This window comes from Strix uralensis, chromosome 2 (genome assembly GCF_047716275.1).
Source record: "Strix uralensis isolate ZFMK-TIS-50842 chromosome 2, bStrUra1, whole genome shotgun sequence".
Taxonomy (NCBI): Eukaryota; Metazoa; Chordata; class Aves; order Strigiformes; family Strigidae; genus Strix; species Strix uralensis.
This window is the reverse complement of record NC_133973.1, coordinates 56,226,475-56,249,522: the sequence shown is the minus strand read 5'-3', so window position 1 is coordinate 56,249,522 and position 23,048 is coordinate 56,226,475. Positions and strand designations below refer to the sequence as shown.

Below are 23,048 nucleotides of genomic sequence, written 5' to 3'. Positions count from 1 at the left end.
TGATCTTTGTATTCATATTACAGTTGTGCCTGCCAAGCACAATACGATCAATTTAGATGTTTCTCATTTTTTGCAAGTGTACTTCCTCTCATGTGTCTTTTGGCGGTGTAGCTTGAGTTAAGTTTTCTTTGTATTAGGTTAACGTGGGCGAGTAATAGGTGTCCGCCACAGTATAGAATGGTTGGTAGCTTAGCCTGTAGCAGTTTTGTTTGGGGAAAGCAGTAGCCATAAGGTCATCAGAATAGTTTGGAAATTAATAAGATGCGTGTGACTATTGGCAGTGTACTATAGGAAAAACTGGATTTATAAAAATGTGTCAGTTAACCCTCCAGTTTCTCTTCTGTGACACTGTATCTTGAAGCTGTCAGCATGTGCTGCTCCCAAGATAGGAGCTGCATCCCACTCTTGCATGCTGCAACGAGCTTGAGGAGCACCTGCTGTAAGGCAGAGCAGTGATGCTGGCGTGGTGCTTCCAGGGGCACTGCTGGGGCTGGCCATCCTTTCAGAGCCCTTGGCTCCAGAGGGCTGGGGTGGCTCCCAGTGCTGCGAGAAGGCTTTTGTGTGCTTCCAGGGAAGAAAGATGGAGACAGTACTAAGAAAGTACTTTTGTCATTGCTCGGATAGCTATATATTTTGTACCATCAAATTTTATACTTATTAAAGGCTTGTGATTGACAGTAATGTAAAGGGAACAGAGTAATTTGTGCCATTAATGTGTGTGTATGGGAAAGCACACATGTCTGATCTGGAAGGTGTGTTTGAGAGTGCTTTTGTAGTTCTCTTGTTTTGGAAATTCGAGATCAAAGCAGTGTAGGTTCAAAACAATGGAAGAATGTGCTGGGCTTAGTTGTACAGAATACCTGAGGATGAGCTGTTTACTGAGGACAAGGTGAATTCATTTTCATGGTTACTTTTGAAGGAAGCAAGAAATAAAAGTAAAATTAATCTTGGATCTTTGAAGACAGTGATTTTTTTTTTTCTTCTCAACATTAAAGTTTGATGGATGTTGAAAGTTGCCAGAACTTGTCCATACTTACAATATCTTACAGTATCTTTAATACCTGTTAAATTAAACCATGTGTTGGACAAACTGCTATTGAAAATGGCATTTGTTAATTTGTTTTCCATTTAAAAGCAATTGGAGTCCATATACAAGAGCTCTTTAAACATTTTTTTTTTTTTTTACTTTTGTACTGTTGTTGGATCACATAAAATGTTACATTGTGAAATCGTTTTGGCTTGGTTGTCAATAAATTGTGTGTTATCCTTTTAAGTATTCTGGGTTTATATTATGGCAACAGCAGTGCCATCCTGTCCTTTGCCTCTGTCAGCATTCATTTTCTGGGAAGAATTAAATGCTGAATAGTGTCTTTTTTTATGTATTTGCTGGTATTTTGAGAAGTACAGATTATTCAATCAGTAGAAATGTGTCTGCATCCATGTCCACCCTTAGAATAGCTGTAGTGCCACCTCAGAAAGCAGCGTGGTTGAGAGATGTCTTGCTTAGTTGATATGCTGCCTTACATGTTGCTCTCTGTTTTAGAGAGTTTGGGGTTTGTTTTTTGGGTTTTTTTGAGAGTGTGTGGGATCGGTGTTCTTCCCCAAATCAGCATTCCACTTGAGACTTGACTGGTGTCTTAAATTAGTGTGTTTATTACTGCTGCTTTGTTGAGAGGACTTGGAGAAAATTAATCGTCTCCATAAAACTAACTTTTGCAGGAGTTAGAAGCATTAACTCATTGTGACTAAGATGCATTGCTTAATATATGGCCAGAGGGAAGGAGGGGGTCTAGACCAGTCATATCTGTAAAACTCAGGCTTCCGTTAAAATGTAGCACAGCAACTGGGTTTAACTGGGTGTGCATTGAGGCTTCTTGAATCAGAAGTCTGTACTGAAAAGAGTTTGAAGATGATCAGATAGGTTAAAAAGCAGTGCTGCTGAATGGTGGTTAAAAATAGCTTGTTAATTTGGGGGGGGAAATAGATTTAATGCAATATGATAGTTTATTTAACTGGCACTATCTTCGTTGTACTCTAATTAGAATTTGAGGGCAAAATTGTCAAGGAAGTTAACTTCTTGAGGATGTTAAAAATTTAGGATCAGACCTTCAACTGTGGTGGTGAGTAGGGAAGGGATGGACTGAAGACCTTTGTTCTTCTGACAACTTCCATCTTCAGTAATTCTTTGTTGTTGTGCTGCAGCAGTGTGAAATCAGAAAATCCAAATCCTGTGAATAAGAATCCCATGGATTTAATGCTGGGAAGAGCTGAGAGTGGTAATGTGTGTAAACATCTGAGTTCATTTATGGGGAAGTAAGACTTGAAAAAGGAAGTGAGACTAAGGGTGATGGCAGAAGACAGGCTTTCCTGGCAGCAGCGGTGGTCTAGGAAATGGTGAGAAAATCTCTTCTTCACATTAGTTGTTCAGTTGTGGCATAAGTACAAGTTGGGGGGGGGGGGGAGAAGGGAGTATTCCTGTTTTTTTCCACAGCTGTCATATGAGGCTGTCATCTTGCTTAATGGGTAATAGTAAAAGGTTTTTAGAAAACAATACAACATAAAAATGTGTGGAGCAGAGTAAGTTTCTAAGAGTCATTACCACATTTTTCTGGGAATTTCCTGTCATGCTTGTACACTTTCCTGCCATCCCGTGCACCATAGTTTCCCTTTCAGTTCACTTGGGTTTCCTAATAGCCTTTGAGGAGCTGGTGGTAAGTTTTTGAAGTCCTGGTCTCTTAAACAGACTTTAGTCACAAAGTTTTCAGCACACATTAGGCATCTGCTGTCTGGCATAGTAATCGTGGTTCAGTCTGTTTCATGTCCTCTTTTTACTGGATCTCCTGAAGCATTGCTCATCAACCCAACTAAGCAAGCAGGCTTACAACACTTCTGAAAACTGTGGGTTTTTTTCTCTTTCAAGCTACTCTGAGACTGAATCAGTAGATCTTTCAGTAATTGGAAATATTTTGCTAATCAGCTCCTAAGTCCAGGAGACAGTTGTTCCTACCATACTCACCTCAAAGACTGAGAGGGTCCCACTGATGGTTAGGCCTTGCCCATAAATAATTTTCAAGAAAGTACGTAAATTGGAGTTAAATTAAAGTTTAGATGCTTCTTCTGCTAGTAACACAGAGTGCTGTGAAATGCAGGGAACAGTCTGGCAAGGCTTCATAGCATTTCTGTGGGCAGGTAATTTTCTGTATTTTAAGTAAAGTAAGCCTTATGTCCCTTCAGTTAGCACTGAGAAGAGCTTAGATTTGTAATATGTCAGACTTAAACTGCCGCTTCTCTTTTGAATGCATCTGTCCAACCTGTAAACCCCCACTTCTCTTCTGAATGTATCTGTCCAACCTGCTTTGTTACTTGGTATCGGACAGGCCTCTTGGAAATGAAATTTTTTTCTCCTTCATCCCCCACTGTTCCTCCTGCAGTTCGTTTACTCTGCATTTTTGATGTGTTTGTGGCTTTTCTGTTGTTGCATGTGAGTGCTCTCTGCATTAAAGATAGACTTGATCTTATTTGAGAAAAAGAGAAACTGGTTGGAGATTTTAATTGCAGTTGCTATGAGAAAACAGTTTTTAGTGAGAATATTGTTGAGGATATGTCTCAAAATGCAGTAGCTGTCTCCCTTTGCACACCTTTCTTTTAATGGCTGTTTGTTCAATCATTTCATGTGTTTTAGTAGTCCATTTCCTTCATGAATATCTTAATTATTTTCTGAGTAGCTCCCAGTGTGTGGTGTTTTTTTTTTTTTTTTAACCAATCTCAACAGATAAATGGATTAATTAGGTGGTTTCTAAGTATGTTACTCATGTCAAGTTCGTATGTTGTTAAGTATTAACCTTTCATGAGCAATGATGGAAGTGTTCGTATTGGGGATTACTGTTCCTGGGGGCAACAGTACCATTGCCTAGCAGTGGATATTCAGGCTTTGGTTTTTCATTTGCTGTATGCTGGTCTTTCTCAGAAAAGAATCAGCCTTTTCAAACAGGGTTTGTTCTTTTCTTCCCTCAAAATTTAGAAGGCTCTTTAAGATATGGATCCTGGTGCCTAAATGTACTCTTCCTAACTGAGATACTTTTGTAGTGCATATGTAAGGTTTTTTCATGTTTATTAAACTTGCATAGCCAAACATAGACACATTCTAAAATGCCAGAGTTAAGGTCTGCATTGTCAATATTGGGAAATCATCTTTCTATATGGGGCTGCATTCTGGTTTTGTTTGGGTGGGTTTTTTTTGTCCTGTCCTTTGTATATAGTCCCTGTCCCCCCATTCCCTCCAAGGAGTGAGGTTAGTGTACCCATAGTAAGCTGCAAGTTGGATTAACAGCTTTTTATGAATAGTAGGAGATCTTGCTCAACTCCCACCTTTTCTGCATTGTGATTTTTGCTTATCTGATAGCAGAGTAAACTTTTTCCATTCAGTAATCATGGGAGAACCCCCAGATTACTACTTCCTCCTTTCCCATTATTTTTTTTGCAGTTCTGGTGAGTTGAAGCACACCTACTACTAGCTTACTGTATGATCAGATGAGTGTCAGAAGTAGTAGTGCTATGAAGTGATAGAACTGTGCGGTTTAGGGCACCAGAGTGGGACACATTTGAAGACAACTGGGGTCTCTCTAGTTCGATGGTACCAAGCTGTTAATCAAACTTTTGTACAAAACTGCAAGTGGAGTTTATGGTATAGTTGGAGTGGAGTGCACAGGGGAGAACAGAGCCATGTTCACAGTCTCAGAGCTGAGGGACGTAGAGGGCAGCATGACTGGCTAATTCCGTCTTTCCCTATCCTCCTGCTTAGGCTGTGGACTGTTCACACTGCTCCCAGCCAGTCCGTTCTGCTCCAGCTCTGCTGTTAGTGCTTCTGCCTGTGCTTATTGTCCTCTGTCTGTGCCTCCCTGCACCATGGTTTGGTTTCTGGTTGCCACCTCCTCTTCTTCCAGAACCCGGTTCCCATGCTCCTCATCCTTCTGTATCCCAGTGCGCCTGCTTCCTTTCTTTCTTCCGTGGTGTTCAGGTGCTAACAGGGGTTGCATTGAGACTGGAAGGAGAAACTGGCTTCCTAGTCTCTTTTCCCAGAATACAAGGAGCAAGGTTGTACTGGAAATGTTTTTCTGAAGCTGCTTCGTGCAGCTGGGACAAGCCCTGCAATGTCCTGGCACACTGGGGTTGGGTGGGTCTGTAGCCAGGAGAGGTCTTGAGAAGCTGGTGCGTGTTCAGTGGAGACTAAATCTGCAAAGAACAGGGCTTCCGTACTTCAGAGTTATGTTGAGCATGTGCAGCAATATTCCCTGGCCTCCACTCCCCCATGCCTAGGCCAAACTTGAATGTTTTTCCATGGGGATAGTAGGAGACCTGAAAAATTCAGGTCCCAGTGTTAGTAGCACTGAGACTATCTGGGAGACTGCTGTAGGAATTCTAGCACGGGCGTGGGGAGGGACAGCATTTTTTCCTCTACTCCATTGTTTCAAATGGCTGATCTGTTTTAATTGAAAGTTCTCACAAGAGATGAGAATGAGGCACACCCTCAGGAGGGAGAACTTCAGCCAGAACAACTTCAGTCTTGCAGTATTAGAAGCAATCAAAAAATTGTCTTATGAGGCAATGCCTGACGAAGCACACCAGACTTCCTAATGAAGGGGTGGCACTGCGTTATAGTAATGTTAGTAACGGAGATGATACAACTTTATACTACAGCAGTATTTGGATACCTGCTACTTTTTGTTTGTTTATATGCAATACTTCCAGATAAACAGTTCAGATTCTGCAATGTACATCTTTTTCAGTATAAACAAACACTGCTCTTGCCACTATGGAAAATATGCTCTAGGTCAACCACGAGATGTTGGGCTAGATGCAAGAATTACCAGCTAAGGTTTTGTGGCCTGTATTATGCAGGAGGTCAATTAGATGATGACAGTGGTTCTTTCTGACCTTAAAATATGGACCTGGACAGCTGGGGCCACGCTGTGCTGACATGGTGGAAGTTAGAGGCTTCCTGTGGCTCCGACTTCCTCGAAGACTCGGGGCTGGGAGGGAGGGACCTGAAGCTGGCTTTCTGCGGCTCTTAAGCTCTCCTTCCCGGTGCTGGATCTGCTCGTGAATATGGGGAATTGAACGCTGTACACTGAAAATATCTGCCTTTACTAACTGCAAAGGCATGCATAAATATAGAACAATATGCAAGTACAGATTACCCCTAAAATATGTTACTGTGTGGTGCAAGGGGCCTTTGGGTGAGCAATATCCAAAGGGGAACTTTGGAAGAAACACCTACACCTTCTAGAGGGACTTGTCATTTACAAATGATGATAATAATGCAAACCACAGAAGTTGGTTTCCTGAGTTGCTGTAAATGGAAGTGTGTTTTTAACATTCCTTCTTTTCTAACACAAATGTAGGAAGCTGGCAAAGTAGCTAATTTCAGTGCTCTAGAAAAGTTTAAAGCAAAATAATCTAAGGAAACGGAAGCCTCTATTTTTAACCTTCTCGATCATGGGAGATGGGAAGGAAGAAGAGGAGGCCATCTACTGCTGAAGTCTAGTATGTTCTATAAATTTAATGTAATTTCCACTGCTATTTTAGTGAAGAGTTACTTGTTACTAGTGGATGTTCAGTTATGTTTGAATTAAGATCAGTGTAGGTTTGATGGCAGGGTGTGTTTTCTATAATTGTGCTTTATCTCCTGTTGATTGTTTTTTACTTTCCCAGGTTTTTTGGTAGATCTGAAATTTTATACCGTGAAGAAAATACATTACTTGTGCTGTCTTACTCTTTGTTTTAGTTGCTTATACTGAAAGTGAATTTTTCTAAGAGTTCTAAATATTTTTTATATTGGGTTTGAGAGGGTTGTCTTAAGATTTATTTTTTTTCTGATTGCACTATTACTATTCATAAAAAGTACATTACCTGGCTGGATTTCTCTGGATTTTTCACAAAATATTTTTTAATCCTGTATTTTAGCAAAAACGTGACAGTGAAATTATGAGTAATTTCTTGTATTAGTTACTTGGAAGTACTTTATTGGTCTCACTTGAAGCTTAAATATAATATATTGCGCAACTACTGGCAACCATAGAAGTAATAGCACCAAACTTCATAACCTCAACCTCTTAAAAAATTTCAGATGAATATAAATCTGTAGAACTGTCTTTTTCTTTAGGATATGTTACTAAATTACTAATATGGATTGGGGAATACACTGTTCGTTTGCAAGATCTGCATTAAGGAGGATTGTAGGAGGCAAGTGTATTTGAGGAATTATAATAATACTGGAATAATTAAATATTGGGAAAACAGGGGCTAAGTTATATAAAAGCTTGAAAATTGACAAGGGTGTCAGCCTGGAGTGTGGGAAGCAATTGTAAGAGTTTAAGTACAGATTTTAGAGAATCTTCTCCACACCTATATTAACATTATATATTTGTAGCTTACGTGAGTTTATATTCATGATTGGTAGGCATGGATTGGATGCTTAGAAATGATATGAACTAGCATGTCATAAAGTGTAAATAATCTGGCAGCTGTATCTGTAATTTGAAAGTAAATGTGAAGAGTGAGCTGTGGAGAAGAAAATGTACTAAGGCTGCATATCATTGCAGAACCATTGCTTTTTTTCCTTAGGTAGTTACTGGGCTTTAAAGAAGTTATTTTACTTAGTAGGGGGAGGGGTGGTTGATCCAGTGGTATAAAACAAGCAAAGATTTTAGGCTGATACAATTTATTTTGTTAGATCTCCTGGTATGTTTGGAAAAGAAATGACACATTTTAAACATGATTTTCTTTAATGGGTTTATTTTTAGACCACTTTTAATATCAGAGAGATAACCATTAAATGTTTCTGTAATACCAGTTAAAATATGGAACTTTTAAATAAGTAGATTGAGGATGTCTGTGTGTGTATGCTAATGTATACAATATTCACTAATGACTTGTCCATTGCCACTTCTAGGCAGCTGAAACATGCACCCGAATGTGCTTGACCAAGGGTCTTTAACTCCTGAAAGAGCGGAAAAACCTTAAATAATGAGGTGACTGCCATAGATCACTGCTTGCAAGAAATGAAGTCTGAAACCAAAATCATCAAAGATCCTGTCAACATATTTCCACTTCAGTTGCTTACAGCTAAGTTGAGTTTAGTAACTCTTTAGGCAGGAGATTGAAACGGTGCCCTTGGATCGTGTGTGTGTCACATTAGTTTCACTCTTTCACTACCACCTAAAGTATTGCATTATTAACATAGTTCAGAAACTTTAGAAGAGAAGCAGTCTGGAAAGCCTGCCTTACAGATCTGCGGCATAGGTTTCCCTCTGTGCCCATGGGCACCCACTCCACTGAGGGGGGCGTGGCCTTTTACAAGGCAACATGTTACTGCTGTACAGTCATGGTCAGTGCATGACAGCGCAGTAGCACCTTAGAAGACATTACATAGAAATGGTACAAGAATCCATAAAACTTCCAGGAATGTGTTAATTGAACATGTTTGAGAAATGCCATACATAGTACTTTTAGGAAAAATACAGCACGAGTATAACACTGTTTTCAAGTGGGCTGGAGGAGGATAAGGAGGTTCTGAAAGTTTAAATGAGAAACTCTTGTCTTGAATTTCTAATATTAGCTGATAGTGTGGACTTTTCTGGGTGTGAGGCATTTGTTTACTGTTTTACCTCACAATTTGTTTTTAATGGGATGTATGTGAAGTCATGGTATGCATATTCTTTTGGCACTTATCTACACATCACTTTGTTCTGAGACTTGAAAAGAATGGTCTCTTGAATATATATTTTTTCCAACCATTGTTTTATACTCAGTCCAGTTGCATTTACTTTTTCCTCCCATTGTTTGTCACTTTCTGCTTGATTTCTCTATAAACAGTTTCTGGTAACTTTTAATATGTGTTTTCTCTTTTGTTACTATCATTAAGTAATACTAATTGGTAGAAATAGTTTAATGAAATTAATTTCAGTAAAATTTAATTGAATATGCGCCAAGTATAGTAAGATTTTGGAGGACTTGGGTTTAAAATATTTTAAAACATCAAATTAATTAAATTTTCACTTGTAGTGCTGAACTTGTTTGTGCACATAGACATGACAGATGTCAGTTTCTAATCTCATTAAACTTCAATTTACATCTAGGGGAACACTAGTAATTAAGTATTGTTTGGCTATAGGGTATTCTAAAAAACTGTTTCTCCTAGACTACAGAAGTATAAAATCCCTTTAGTATCATGTTCATTGGCATGTTTTCTAGAACAATGGGCCCTCTCAGTGTACAAGAAAGGTTTTCTTTGGTTAATAAGCAGTTGTAGACCACATCAGGATATAACTGTATATACCTCAAGATTCTGGTGTTAACCTCTGTGTGTCTTCAACTAATTGCCTTCTAGTCAGCCCAAAGATTACCAGTTAACCTAAGATTCTCAGTTTTGCTGACTGAGACTTGTCTAAAGTGATTTAAAGCTATAATTTTCTCACAGGAGTGTTTTACAGTGCTTTTTTATTGGAGAATGTTTAAGTTAACCTCTGTCATTTGACACTTTAATGGTATTTGTACAAATCAATAAATCGTGCTGTGTGTATATGTATATACACACATGCATGTATATATATTTAGTTATTGCAAGTCTGGCTAGTTGGTAGGGAAGAATGATAAATTTAAGGGCAGGGGGAGGCCTTCAGCAGTGCAGAGCCAACCATTACAAATGTACAGAAACTTGAATTACCAATAGTTGTTAGAACATTTTAGAAAAATCTCTGCCATAATGTTAGGGATAATCACATAGACCTCAAAATTTCAAAGAGTTTAGTCTAGCAAGGTCAGACTTAAGTGTAACAAACTAATCTGCAAATGACATAATCTTTCTGGATATAGGATGTGAGAACACAGTAGATGGGAAGAGAGTTTTGACGAACTTTACCCTTTTGTTTCTGTACTACTCAAGAGACAGCCAAGATACATTGCCTCCTTCGTTTCTAGTTTATTAAGGTGAGAGTGAGGGTGTGTTAACCTTTTTTGCTATCAACTTGAAGTGATCCTGCAAGATCTGCAGGAAGTATTCCAGTGCATGGCAGTGTCTTGCAGCATTTAAGACCATTTTAGCTACTTGTTGAGATGTAAAGCTTCCTTTGATGCCTCCCCTTTTTTTTTTTTTTAACACATGGAAATTCATGGGCTTGAATTTGGAGTTTTATGTCCCATTTTTGTTCCTCCTTGTCTGCTGAGGGACCTCTCTTTTCCTGTCTGCTCAATTTTCTGCCTGCTTTAAACTCCTCCTGTTATTCTTGTTTGTGTGCAAAGGGCTTATTACTAAGAACTTGCTGGTAAGATCTCGCAGATGCATCTTTTCATCCTTGCTCAGCTGACTGCCATTAGGAAAGTACAGGTGTTTCCTCCTCATTTCCTAGTTGCATACAGAAGTTGTGACCAGCAGTCAGAAGAGAACAATTTTGTGTGTGTATGCATACGCTTACACACAAGCACATATGCAGTCCTCTGTGTAAGGGTGTAGCGACTCATCACCTCTTCCAGTGACTCTTCTATGACGGTTTTGGTAACTGGTGGGCAGGATTGTGGCCAAGTAAGCTAGTCAGAAATTTGAGTTCTTAAACCAGAAGAGTCATTGCAAAACGAAGGATACATATGCCAAGCAGTTTGTTAGACTGAACTGAACATAGAAATAGGCTTTAATGTGTACTGAGGACATAGAAATCTGACAGCTGTGTGACTTGCTCTTCTGCAGCAGAAGGTTGCAGAGTTGTGGTTTGCAGGATGGAAGAAATAAACAGGTAACTGCAGGGCTTGCCTTTACTAACTACGACCTTAATTACCAATAGCATGAAGTTGGCAAAGACTGTTTTCACAGAAACTGGTGAAAATGTTATAAATGCTGATTTGGAATCAGTGAAAGTAGAAACACTGCTTCAATTTTCGCTCTAAAGCTGTGCTGTGTTTGGACAGGTGTAGTGTCATGTCAGGCTTCTTATATAGGTGGAAGAATTCAGCTTGCTTCTCAGATTCTGAAGGTTCTCCATTAAATTTTCCTTATCTTTTAGTTTAGGCTTTCAATTTTTATCTGTTTGGGGTTTTTTTAAGCCTCTCCAAATATGCAAGTCCTTGAGAAGCTCTTGTAAATATTTAGAGATTGTGAGTAACAGAGACAGCTTTATTAGGATTGGCAAAAGAAAAGTCATAAATATCTTGCATGTTACTGTTTCTAGCTAATAACATACTCAATACGAAGGTCCAATTTGACATCAGTTTAGTAGAACTGTAGTCTCGTAATTTCCTCCACTTAATTGTCCTATCTGCTGCATATTCCTGCTGTCCTCCTCTTGTTGGTTATTCCCAGCTGCCATATGTAATTTTGTCTGTTTTCTGGTCTAGATGTCAGGTCACCCGCTGCCCAAAAAGCCTTCCCTCAGCTAGCCCCTCCAGCGATTGCCTCTGCCCTGCCGCTAATCGTAGGTTCTGGCTGGTGGCTTTGTACAGTTGCCTTTAACTTTAGGCTATCTGTGTGTACACAAATAAAACATGTTTTAAAGCGCTGATGGACAGTCTGACTTAACCACTCTGCCCCCATTTTTTTATTGTTTATCCTCTGTAAAAATATAATAAATAGTAGAAACAAAAGGAATTTTCTTAAAAGCACTGACTTTTAACCCGGCTATGGTTTTTGAAGGAGGAATTTCGGTCATCTTGATGAAATGTGGGTATATTTTCAGCAAGAATTTCCCATAATATTTGTGTTCTGAATTTGGATATGGATCATAGCTGCTGTTAAGAAATGGATAGCTGCTTGGGAGACTTGGCTACTTGTGTGGAACTGTTTCAGCAGTTTCTGAGCAGCCAGACAAGTTATATGAGAGCTGCAATTGGACATAGCATTTTATTTTATGTTTCAACATACTAAGCCAGTATTTCTTAGCTGTTTTGGTTTTGGGGAATATGGTAAAGGATAAAAACAAAAGTATATTATTTCTCTGTTGTTGCTTATTAGTCAATGCTTCTTATTTCTAGAATAGTAGAAGGAGATTTGGGGGTGTCCTCAGGTACATTTCTTGTAGGCATTTGTAGGCAATATAACTTGTTACTTCTTCTAAGTCAGCAAATTGTATAGGTTCTCTGTTACTCATGCATGTAGCTTCACATACATTTTGTGTCACAAAATCTAATTGTTCAGGGTTTTCATAGACACCCTCTCTATTAGCATTACATGTAGCAGCGAATATGTTGCACATGATGAACAGTTTTCATATAATACATGTATAATACCCTGGCCATCAGAAAATTGTTAGTGAGATTTAAGAAAATGTAAAAGGACTGCCTAGTACAAAAAAGGGAGTTCTTCTTGGTTTGGAGTAAATTGATTCAATGTAGTGCACAACACAGGATGTGATGATCTGAAACACTGTAGGAAACAAAATAATTCCCTTCAGGTTTTGGGTGCCAAAATGGAGTGTTCATGTTTTCTGGTCACTCCACTGAGGTTTTTACAGCATTATTTCTGTTTTTCCTGAATGTTTTTCTTCAGCATGAGGTCACAAGAGAGGTAGATAGCTGATGCCTCTTACTTTTCTTGACCCACATAAACTCAGGTGGCTGTAAAACAAGGACAGTTATGGACTGAGGAATAGGATGGCCAATGAAGTTACTGTGTATGCTGCCCTGTTGTACAGATGTTAGAGCTGCTTTGTAGCTTACAGAGTGAGATGAAAAGGAACTGCCACCAGCTTGTTTGTCATGATGTAAACAGTGGCAAGCCATGGCTCAGGAGGTGGTGATCGACAAATAATTCAGATATTTGTGAGAGTGACATGCTTGTCAGCTGTCTCAGCATAGGTTGTCCAGATTTGTAATACCGTGTGTTAAAGGCAGTTAGCACTTGTTTCCTTTAAAAAAAAAAAAAAAAAAAAAAAATCGTCTGATAACGAACACACATTTTTCTCCACACTTGCAAGATGGTTGATTCATTACTGTAGCTGGCTAATGCCATCCTGTGCCTTCTGTTTTACACATTGATGTATGCTGTGTTGGCTTATGTTACTGTAAAATTAATAGAAGCAAATACACTGATATGACATTATTAGCACTCTTTTGTGTGCTTATTTGTAGCTGTTTAAAAAAAAAAAATACTGCAAAATACAGTGTGGTCTTAGACTGAATTTCAAGTGACCTTTAGAAGAGATGGTGCTGTTATTTCCTTGCTGTAGGGTAGCATTTTATTTCTAAGGGAAGTGTATCCCAGCAATGACTCTGAATGCAAGTTACCTTCTTTGAGTCTTTGTCCAGAGCACAGAATCTCATTTGTGCAAGTTTCTGTCTGGCCATCAGTATTGTGGTTTTTTTTTTTTTTTTAATGAAGGATTGAATAGATGTTTGATAAGTTATTTTATTCGGAACTCAAGGTTAAATCATGCAGTAAAATGAAGATAGATAATTTGGATTAAGAAAAAAGTTGTAAGGGATTTTTATCTTGAAAATATACATATAGTGTGGTGAACTTTGTTGTACTTTTGACTAAGCCGTCAGTAATGTAGTTTGCCAAACCTTATTTCAAAATCCAGCTCGTTTTTTATGACTTGGCTACTTGAGAAGAGCCGAGTCAATAATAGAGGACGGACAGCGAGGAAAGCCGTGGTGTACTCCAGAATGCTCTAACAGGGGGTCCAGAGTTCATGACGGCATTTGCTGCAAACCACCCGTGCCTGGCTGGTGTGTGCTGCCACAGTGTGAGACTGCGTGGGTCTAGCTGGTGCGTGGCTGTTTCTGAACCATGGAGGATGCGCTTTGCTTCAGCAGCCGGGCAGAGTGTGCCTGATGCATTCCTGCCCTGCTTGGTGGGGTGGGAGGCAGTGGCCACTGAGGAGTGGGGTGCTCTCTTCAGGGCAGCCTGCTTGGAGGAGCCGGGTGGGTTGGGGCTGCTGGGGGGTCCTGGCACAGTTGGGTGGCTACAGACCCTCTCTGTTTCTCGCAGAGAAGGTCCCGCAGGCCCGGAGTGCGCTGCTGCCCAGGCCTGAGCTATGGTGGTAGAAGGTGTCCGAGAAGAACCTCCAGGACTGCAATGTGACTTTTAAAAACAAAGTAGCAGCAACCCCCCACCCACCCTCTCGGTGTAAACAGCTCCTTGCCTGTGTCTGTGAAAGACAAAAAAAAAAAATAAAAAAAATTATCTTCCATTCCTGCTCAATTTCTTAGGTTTTTTTTGCTGTGCGGTTGGAGGAAGTAAGAGCCGTGGTACAAGACAAGAGGATTAGTTGAATTTTATAACAATGGCTGTAACTTAAATTAATGTTTGAAAGGAGGTAAGAAAAAAAAGTCTGGCTGAAAGCTTTTCAATGTGTGCATGATTTCTCATTTTGCCTTCTCTCTTTCTTGCCTTGTGACACTTCAGTAATATATTCAGCATAATACTTTGGATAAACTATTGCTAGATTTATCAGAATGTTTAATTCCCTTCTAGTTATACTGTTACTAATTTTTAAGTTGCCTGGTATTTTTCAGATCTGTAATGTGAATTAATACATTTTTCTAGCTTGCATTCCCATTTGTCAGACAAAACCATCTATCCCATTAGATGGCTATTCAGGCTGAGATCAGATTTAAGAATGTTTCTCCTAGTTGTCTGTTGAGGAGTATCATATTAGACACTGCTGCCTCTGCTGTTGGACCTGACCAAAATCAGGAACAAAAATAAAAGTACTGTTGACGGTTGCTGTTCATGCGTCCTTCCCTCTGTTTCCCCTACAAATGGTGGCTTTTTTTCAGAATTTGGTGGGTCTTTTTCATAATTAGCCCTCGTGGTTAGTGCTTTTCTCTTCATCCAGGCACACTTTGAAAGATAAGGTTGACTCTGGGTGTAATTTAGGCATCTAGATGTTGTCTAAGAAATGGCAGCTAGTTTGCAAGCACTTTGGAAACACCTTTTTGATTTCCTATTCAAGATCTTGCAAAAACAGGCTCTGTTTGTCTTAACTTAGTTCCTCCCAGGGGAAGTTTTGCTCAATTAGACATAGGGATTTCAAGCAGCCAGGGCCCTCTGATGTGACATCAGGGCCATGGGAAGACTGAGGATCTTATCTAGTATTTTCTGATGCCTTGTGGTTTTGGTGGTCTGGTTCTGTTTTTGAAAGTCCGTGGCAATGAAATTGCTGCCCCATGCTACCGGTCAAACTGTGTTTTAGAGAGTTGAAGTATGCTAGAACTGTTCCTTTATTATTTAAAGGTTGAGGTTTTCTGTGGTTTTTTGGGGAGTTGAAATTAGATTCTATTAACAAAGTATGCTAAAGCTGAGGCAGTTTTGCAGTAATTGGTTTAAAATGGTATTTAGACGTTGCCTTCTACTGTCTTCTTCCCACCTACTCCCCACCATGAACTGATGCATTCAAGAAGTATCTGTTGTTGCTGCATATTCAGAAGGCTGTAGTAGCTGGAATCCTTCTGTGTATGGGTAATGGATAAAGATATGAAATAAGTACACAAGGAGTAGGAAAAATGCCTCTGTCAGAAACAGTTTTATTCAGCTGCTCAGTTTTATTTTTTAGTTTGATTTCTGTATTCTGTTTAGCTTGATAATTGATGCAGAGAACATGTTAACAAAACTTGGGGTTTCAGATATGTCTGTTTCACTGCATGCAAATACCAGACTTCCATTTCTTCTTAATGACAATATTTAATTGGGGCAGATCCAAGGCACATGACAATGCTCAAAGATTTTTCTCTCGGCTTGGTGTTCAGGATTTGGGTTATGGAAGCTTTCTTACATATTTCTATATTTGCTTTTGAAGGGTTTCAGAGTCATAAAAGATCGTGCCTAACGACTGAAGAGAATAATTACTTTTGGGAAGGATAAACATTTAAAGATAATGAAGAATCAGCAAATCAGTTAATCTGAAGTTATGGTTGGCTCTTTGATATGTGCAAAATTGGCCCCCGTGGACAACACTTACTTTTATCTGGGCTGTAGATCCAGTGGCCACAACCAGGTATTGTTGTAAACTGGTCCTGGAGGAATTCTGTCTTCAGCTGAAAGTTCTGAACCTTCTTATTAGTGTCTACCAGTTGTCATGGGGGGAATAGGAGATGATCACTGGTGACAGATAAAATGCCTTAGTTCTTCTTTACTACTGTGAATAGCATACTTCAGGGCAGCCCTGTTTTTTATTTAATTAAAGATGGCAGCATTTTTATTCTGTCTTTTGTCTTTATAATGTTTTGAAAAGTTTTTTGTCTTTATTGTAAAACTTTGAAATATTGCAACAGATGTACCTTGTAAGTTGTTTATATAGAAGCAGAAAAGACTTCTCCTATTTTATAGTGTTTGAGCTAATTAAAAAAACCTAGAGAGTAAAGCAGTATTTCCAGAAGACACTTAATTTCAGCAATGTAGTGCTGTAATTTGTGGCTGACCTCCAATATAGATATCTGCATCTGTTCCGTTTTGTCTTTGTTATTCTGGAAACCCTTAGTTTCCCTAACTGGAAAAAAAAAATCTTGTTCTCAGAGTTGTGTGGGTTAAATCAGAAATATATTTTTCAAGTGACTTAGTTAAGCCAGTGCAAGACACAGGGAGAAACTTCCAAGTTCTTAGTTTAAGCTTTGCATGTTTTGACCTAGATGAATTGAATGAAGAAGGTTCACAGGCTACATAGATATAACTGTGACTGAATTGAGAATCAGTATGACGTTATGCTTTGTCTGAAGGGAATCCAATTTGGAACAACTTTGAATATAGTTTAAAATAAGTGACATCGAGTTGTTAATGGTCTGAATATCTGGAAGACAGATTTTTATGTATTCTTTTTTCCTACAAGGTTTCCTTTAAACCCATTAATTAAACTGTTCATGCATGCTTTTATAACATTGGAATGAAAACCGGTTAGGCCAGATGCATTGGCTTTCTTCAGTCTCCCTTTTCCAGAAAGTGAGCATTGTCCTTGTCCTGGAAGCCTGAGCCATGGTGGGATCACAGAGAGCATTGAATTAAAGTTCTTGTAGTATGATAGGTTAGAGTATCATGTGCAGGTTTTATGTACGAATAAAGGGTGAGGGTGTGTTTGTATAACAGGCAAGCATGTCTCATAACTCATTCCAAAGAAAATCTTGTCTATAGTGTGATAATTTAGGAGCCGATGTCTAGACTACTTTGAGAAATTGTAAACATGGTGTCTTCAGAACAAAACCATGAGAGTTTAAGAAAAAAATCTGCATGTTATATTTTTAATATTTGACTGAATTCCAGAGAGATCAGAAGTATCTTGGCAATATTTGTTCTGCCTGACTGTTGGATGAATTACTGAAATAATGCATATGCCAGTCCATATTAACATTTTCTTTCTTGAATACAGCAGCTTTGGATTTGCATGATTACATGATGTAAACTATGTATTTGTCAGTAATGGAAAGTTTTTACTTTAGTGGTGTTCAAATTTATGTATATCTTCATGTTACTAAACTGTTTATACATGTTTGAGAATCCATAGCATGTGATCAAGCTCTTTATTATTTGACCTAAATAGCTTGATCTTTGTGCTGTTTTACAGAGCGGTTCAAACATTTAAGCTTGTGATGATATTTTTTTTTTTTTATTCTACTACAATTAATTTTGAATACTTTAATCTCAAAAATACTTGAATAGTTTCAGGAAGCAAGTAAATATGTTTTTTCTCTGTTTGCTGTGTGTGCAGTTATGTGCTTTTTGTTAGTATTGAATGGTGTGCTTACTGGACCACTGGAATAGCTAGAATGTGGCCATAGTAGTATTTCTATCATTTGAAGTCTTTACCATTGGATTCTTCTGGTTGGTTTTGTTTTGGGGTGGGGAAGGACTTCTAGTTCAAAGACAGACATAATTTAGTTCAGACAAAGTTACTGTTTTTACAGGTGTTATCAGATGAATTGCAGTTACCAGTCCCGATGACCTCCCTATTCTGCAGTGTATTTGTAAGCATAGTCCAAATCTGGTGTCAGGAAACCTTAACTGGGTATTATACCATACAAACACAATTTCCATTATGCCAAACAGTATTATGCCATAGGTTGTGCTGAACTTAAGTCACTCCCTAAATTGATGCATGTATTTAATCTTTGCAAAGCTGTCATCATTCTAGGTATTAGAAATTCCCCCACAAATAAACGTTGAAGGTTTTGCATCTATATCCAATGTATAATTGAAATGACTATATTAATAGCTTTTCTGTAAAGGAATTTTATAGCAGCTTTCAGAGGAAAACGTTATCTTAGTGGTTAAGATATGATTAAAATGATGATTTGGGAAATAGACGTGATTCAGCTGAATGTTAACGATTTATTTATTTGTATCATTTGTTCTTCCTGGTTTTTTTATATACCTTATGTTCTAGAACAGTGTTAGTTTAGAGTCTTCCCATAGAATTTGTAACCCAGTATTTTCAACATTCCTGTCAATACTGAAATTGCTGGTTTGGTTTTCTATTACCCACTGGTCTACGAAGAGTTTACCTAGCAAGGGGTGTGATATTTTAAGCTGCTAGATAGTAATGCTGTTACTTATTAGTTACTATTTCTGCTCTAATAGCTTCAGAATTCTTTGGAGACATTTGTTTGTGTCTCTTCTTTTTGAGGGAGAGGAAGCTATTTGGATGGGTCTGGACCAAGAGAATATCATTAACAGTTGGAAATGTATAACTAAAAAGAGAAGAAATCTATTATATAGTGCTTTCTTAAATTTTATTTCATTTTTTTAAGGACAAACAATTACACTGCTTTGACACCTTGTAGAAATGAAAGCCTATTAAAGCTTCTAGTAATTTTTAGCAGCGGTGAACTCCAGCTTCACACTTGTGTTCTTTGCAATATGGGAGAAAAACTGGCAGGACTACATGCCATTGTAATGAAACTGTTAAACATAGAAACTTGAAGGGAGAGGCTTGTCTTACCTGTTCAGGGAGTATCTGTCAGCATATTTAAATGAAATTTTATTTTGAAACTGTATGTTTGTAATTATTAGCACATTCCTAAGCAGCATAACTAGTTTGTGATCAAATGATGGAGGTATCTTCAAAACATGTAATAACATTCATTGCACTGTAAGCTCTGTACCTTTTGTATTTATTTGCATTATTTTTATTTTTACAGGATTACAAAGCCATTGACATTTGCTGACTGTGTCGGTGATGAGCTTCCTTTAGGATGGGAAACTGTTTACGATCAACAGATTGGAGTTTATTATATGGACCACATAAATCGTGAGTAGATGTGTCATTATTTTGAGGAATCGTAGCAAGCTGATGTTAGCTTTGTTTCAGATACCATTTAGGCACCTCATGATACAGTGAGAAAATATATGCAAGTAATTTCTTGCAGTGTCTGTTTTCTCATCTTTCAAATGAGGGCACAATCCTTCCATTTGTAAAGAATTTTACAACCTATGATTGAGTTATAGTGTATGAAACTATTTTGTTTTGCTTTGTTGTACTGTGGAGTATCAGTAATTTTGTGGTTTTTTTTTTTTCATACGTCAGTTAAGAAGATCTTTATGTTATACCCTTGTATTTTCGAAGTCATCCGTAGTTCACTTCTATATTGAAAACCAAAATACATTCTGAGAGAAAAGTGCTGATTTTTAATTGGAAGCACTATGAAATACAGTAATCTCATCCTCTCTCAAGCAATGTGTTCTATGCTTTAATACAGTACAAAGTGCTATCAAAAAGACAATGATTCTCCCTTTCGGAAACCAAGAGGGAGAAATTTCCAACATTTTCTCTTTTGGACTATTACTGAGCTTTGTATTGCCACTGTCTGGCACATTTGCCAGTTCTACTTTTAAAAAAACTCTTATCTTTATAACTTTGTACTACTGCTGCTGTTACTGTTGTGTTTCTTATCACCAATGAGCGGATGCTTTCAATATTGTGGAAATTGGTGGTGGGGAGGCAGAAAAGAAGAAAGTAATGTGGGCTATCACAGCAATGGTAAATAGTATAATCTGCAAAACCAATCTCAATACTATCTACTTGAAATCTAGTCAATTAAAAAATAAAAATGTAGAAATAGTTTTTGGCTTCCTGCCATCATTGGAATTACTTGTGTATTGTGGTTTCACAATTACTTATTTAAAAAAAAAAAACCAACAGAATAACAAATGTTCCCATGATATTGTTTGACCCACGCACTTATTTGTTGTGAAATTAACAAAGATCACAAATTAAATAATAAACTTTGAAGAGCTGTTAATGCACTGATCACAAGGATAGATAGCTGAGACAATTGAAAGGCAATAAATACAGACTGTTAGGTAATTCTTACAATAACTCTGTTTAAAAGTAGTAGTAGCTTAATGATTGCTGTTTAAACTGTCATGGTAACTTCAGTTAATGTTGAAGTTTAATGAAAAGTGAGGTTTACATCAGAGTGCAGTAATGGAATGCATTTGCACCAACATATATACACATGTGTGAATGCACATATTAAAAATTACAAATGAGTATATTGGCAACTCTTCTTTTTTTTTTCTTGAACTTTGTAAAAGGCTTTCAGAGGCCCTAAAGATAATGAATAAAACACGAACTCCCATTGCAATGCTGTGATTAAAAAAGCTCCTGAAGCTTCCTACAGATAGGCATCTTTGATAGGAATAACAATCACCATTGCATGCAAAAGGAATCACTACTTTTTGCTTTTCAGACTTTGTTATTAGCTGCTTTACTGTAGACATCAAGTTTGAACTTACAGAAAGGATATTAATTATTGTAGGCATGTCAGATCTGGCTTGCATTTTTTTCTGTGCAATTGAGAGCAAAAACTGTAGAAGAGAGTTTTTGCAGAGAGAAATTGAGTTCCCCAATGCTCAATGGGAAGGTACTGAAAGAGGAGATTAGTATAAATAGATCTGGGAAAGTAAAGCTAATCATATTAGGAATTAAAAAAAGGTAATATATGAACAGAGGGATAGAAACTTCATAGGGCCCATGCTGAACTGAGTGAAAGGAATCATTCTGCAATTAACAAGGTTGCAAAATTTGTCTCTTTCATGATAACTAATTACTTGCAGCCCACAGATATTATCCTAAATGGTAATTCAACCGTCACAGCAAAATGGGTTTGTCACCCTTAGGCTAATACAGTGCTTGCATATACAAGCAAGATTTATATTCAGAGAGAAGACAGAGTTGATATTATAGCTGGATAATTATTATTCAAAAATTAGTAGGATACTCGGTCCAATTTTAAATGGTGGATAACAAAGGTACCAATCAAGACTGCATTAACCTCCTTTGTAGAAGTGAGAACTAATGAGTAGACAATCATGTGCATCATGTTGTGGTGTCAGGCAAGTGGCAGAGATGGTGTAGGAACTGAAGAAATGTGTCTGAAGAGAGTCCCTTACATTGTATTCTGAACTATGTCTAAGATACTTGGAATGGCAACTTCCACAGGAAAACATTCGGACTGCCTTTTGTGGCTGACCGGGTTAAATGCTTTATACAGCGTTGGAGTTCTGTGTTAATTGACAAAACAGAAGTGCTTTGGTTTCAAGAAATACTGTGAGAAAATGCAAGGGATAATGCAAAGAGAGTCTTTCAAAAGTTATGCTTACCAGGGACCTCTTACACTTTGTGCACTGTCTCAAACTTTTTGCTCTTGCATCTTTTAAAAGAAAACATTAATACATCTGATTTTTCCAAGCCTCTTGCTATGTTTGTTTACCCAGAAAGTAATAAAAAGATTTCTAGGCAATAACCTTCCATTTATATTGAAAAACCCCAGGAACAGAGGAATCTTCTGTAAATCTCAATGGTGCTTCCAACCCTGATCGCCATCGTGTTCTGTAAATTCAGTACTTTGTTGACACCCTTACTAAGCTGCTCTTGGCTCTTGTCCAACCATTGCTTAAAAACTTCAGCGGCTGCCAGCTGCAGAATTCCTTTCCCTCCTCCTCAGAGTCTTGGGAGCCTTTGAAGTCTCCTTTAACCAGTTGGGCATTCCCCAGTGAGGGAATAATATATTCTGTGCATTTGTCTGGGGCTGTTCTTGAATTACTGTAGTATTTTATTTTTATTTTTTTCAGTGAGTTATTAAAAAAATGAAGGAAGTTAATTTTATCATACAGTGTAGCTTTCGTTTTGTTGTTACATGGCAAACTTATGTAGAAATCCAGGGCAAAGTGAAGCCTCTGTGCTTAGAGAACGTTACTGCTGTACTGAAGAAGTTTTCTGCCTCAGAAGAATGCTGTTAGCTTTTGAGATGTCTTCTGAAATAATTTGATAAGAGATGCAGTGCCTGGTAGTATAGGACCTCAGAAGCTTAATGTGTGATACAGTGTAACATTTTAGGCATGGCTGTTTATTGAGATTGGAACTATTAATTTCCTATTCAAAAAGAGACACTTACTAGGATCCAGTTTTTCTGTCTCCCATGTATTTATTAATTTCTGCATTAGCAGTTTTAGGAATATTAAATTTGTACAGATTTCAGGAATACTTAAGGACAGATGAGTGAGTGTTGCAAATTTTCATGCCCTCAGTAAAGGATGGGCTGCAGTGTGAACTCTGTTTTCTTCTGCTTGCCCTGCATGCAGAAGAGGATTTATGGAGACTGCAACAAGCCATAGCACGTCCTCTCCTGGGCCTCATAGGTAGTTTGGGGGCATTGGAGCCAGAAGGTGCTCCAGGGAATCGAGGGTCCCTGGATGTGGGGAGAAATTGCAAAACTGTAGGCACAAGTGTTGCAGTGTGAGGACTTGTGGGGAGAGAAGAGTTACAGCTGTTGAGAGAAAAGGTTATTTGCAACCTGATACACAAATCTGTTGGAAGTACTGTTCATAGATGAGCTTTATGTTTTTCTTTATGTACTGTTCAGATAGTTCAGATGGTAGAGCTGCTATCATGACCCTTGACACCATTAGAGTTCTTAATGTGTTGGGCTCAATCTTTTATAGTTTCTTGTTTAATCACTGACACCAATATACTAAATTATGTACTCAAGATTAATAAAAAACAACTGGCTTTCATCTCTCGTCAGAAACAAAGTTTCGAAAAATGACGAGGTGCTTACCTCCTGACTGTGCT

General features: G+C 38.1%; 1 protein-coding gene across 5 annotated transcripts in view; it reads left to right on the top strand.

Annotated features, from left to right (window-relative positions):
* WWC3 (WWC family member 3) overlaps positions 1-23,048 on the top strand; it is a 103,142-nt gene that overhangs the window by 19,673 nt on the left and 60,421 nt on the right. For 4 of the 5 annotated variants that reach the window (XM_074858832.1, XM_074858831.1, XM_074858830.1 and 1 more), the window contains exon 2: positions 19,114-19,223. In XM_074858832.1, the coding sequence (XP_074714933.1) occupies positions 19,114-19,223 (110 nt within the window). Of the gene's footprint in view, positions 1-7,984; positions 8,031-19,113; positions 19,224-23,048 lie in introns of those variants that run through there. The other variant, XM_074858833.1, reaches the window with a different exon arrangement.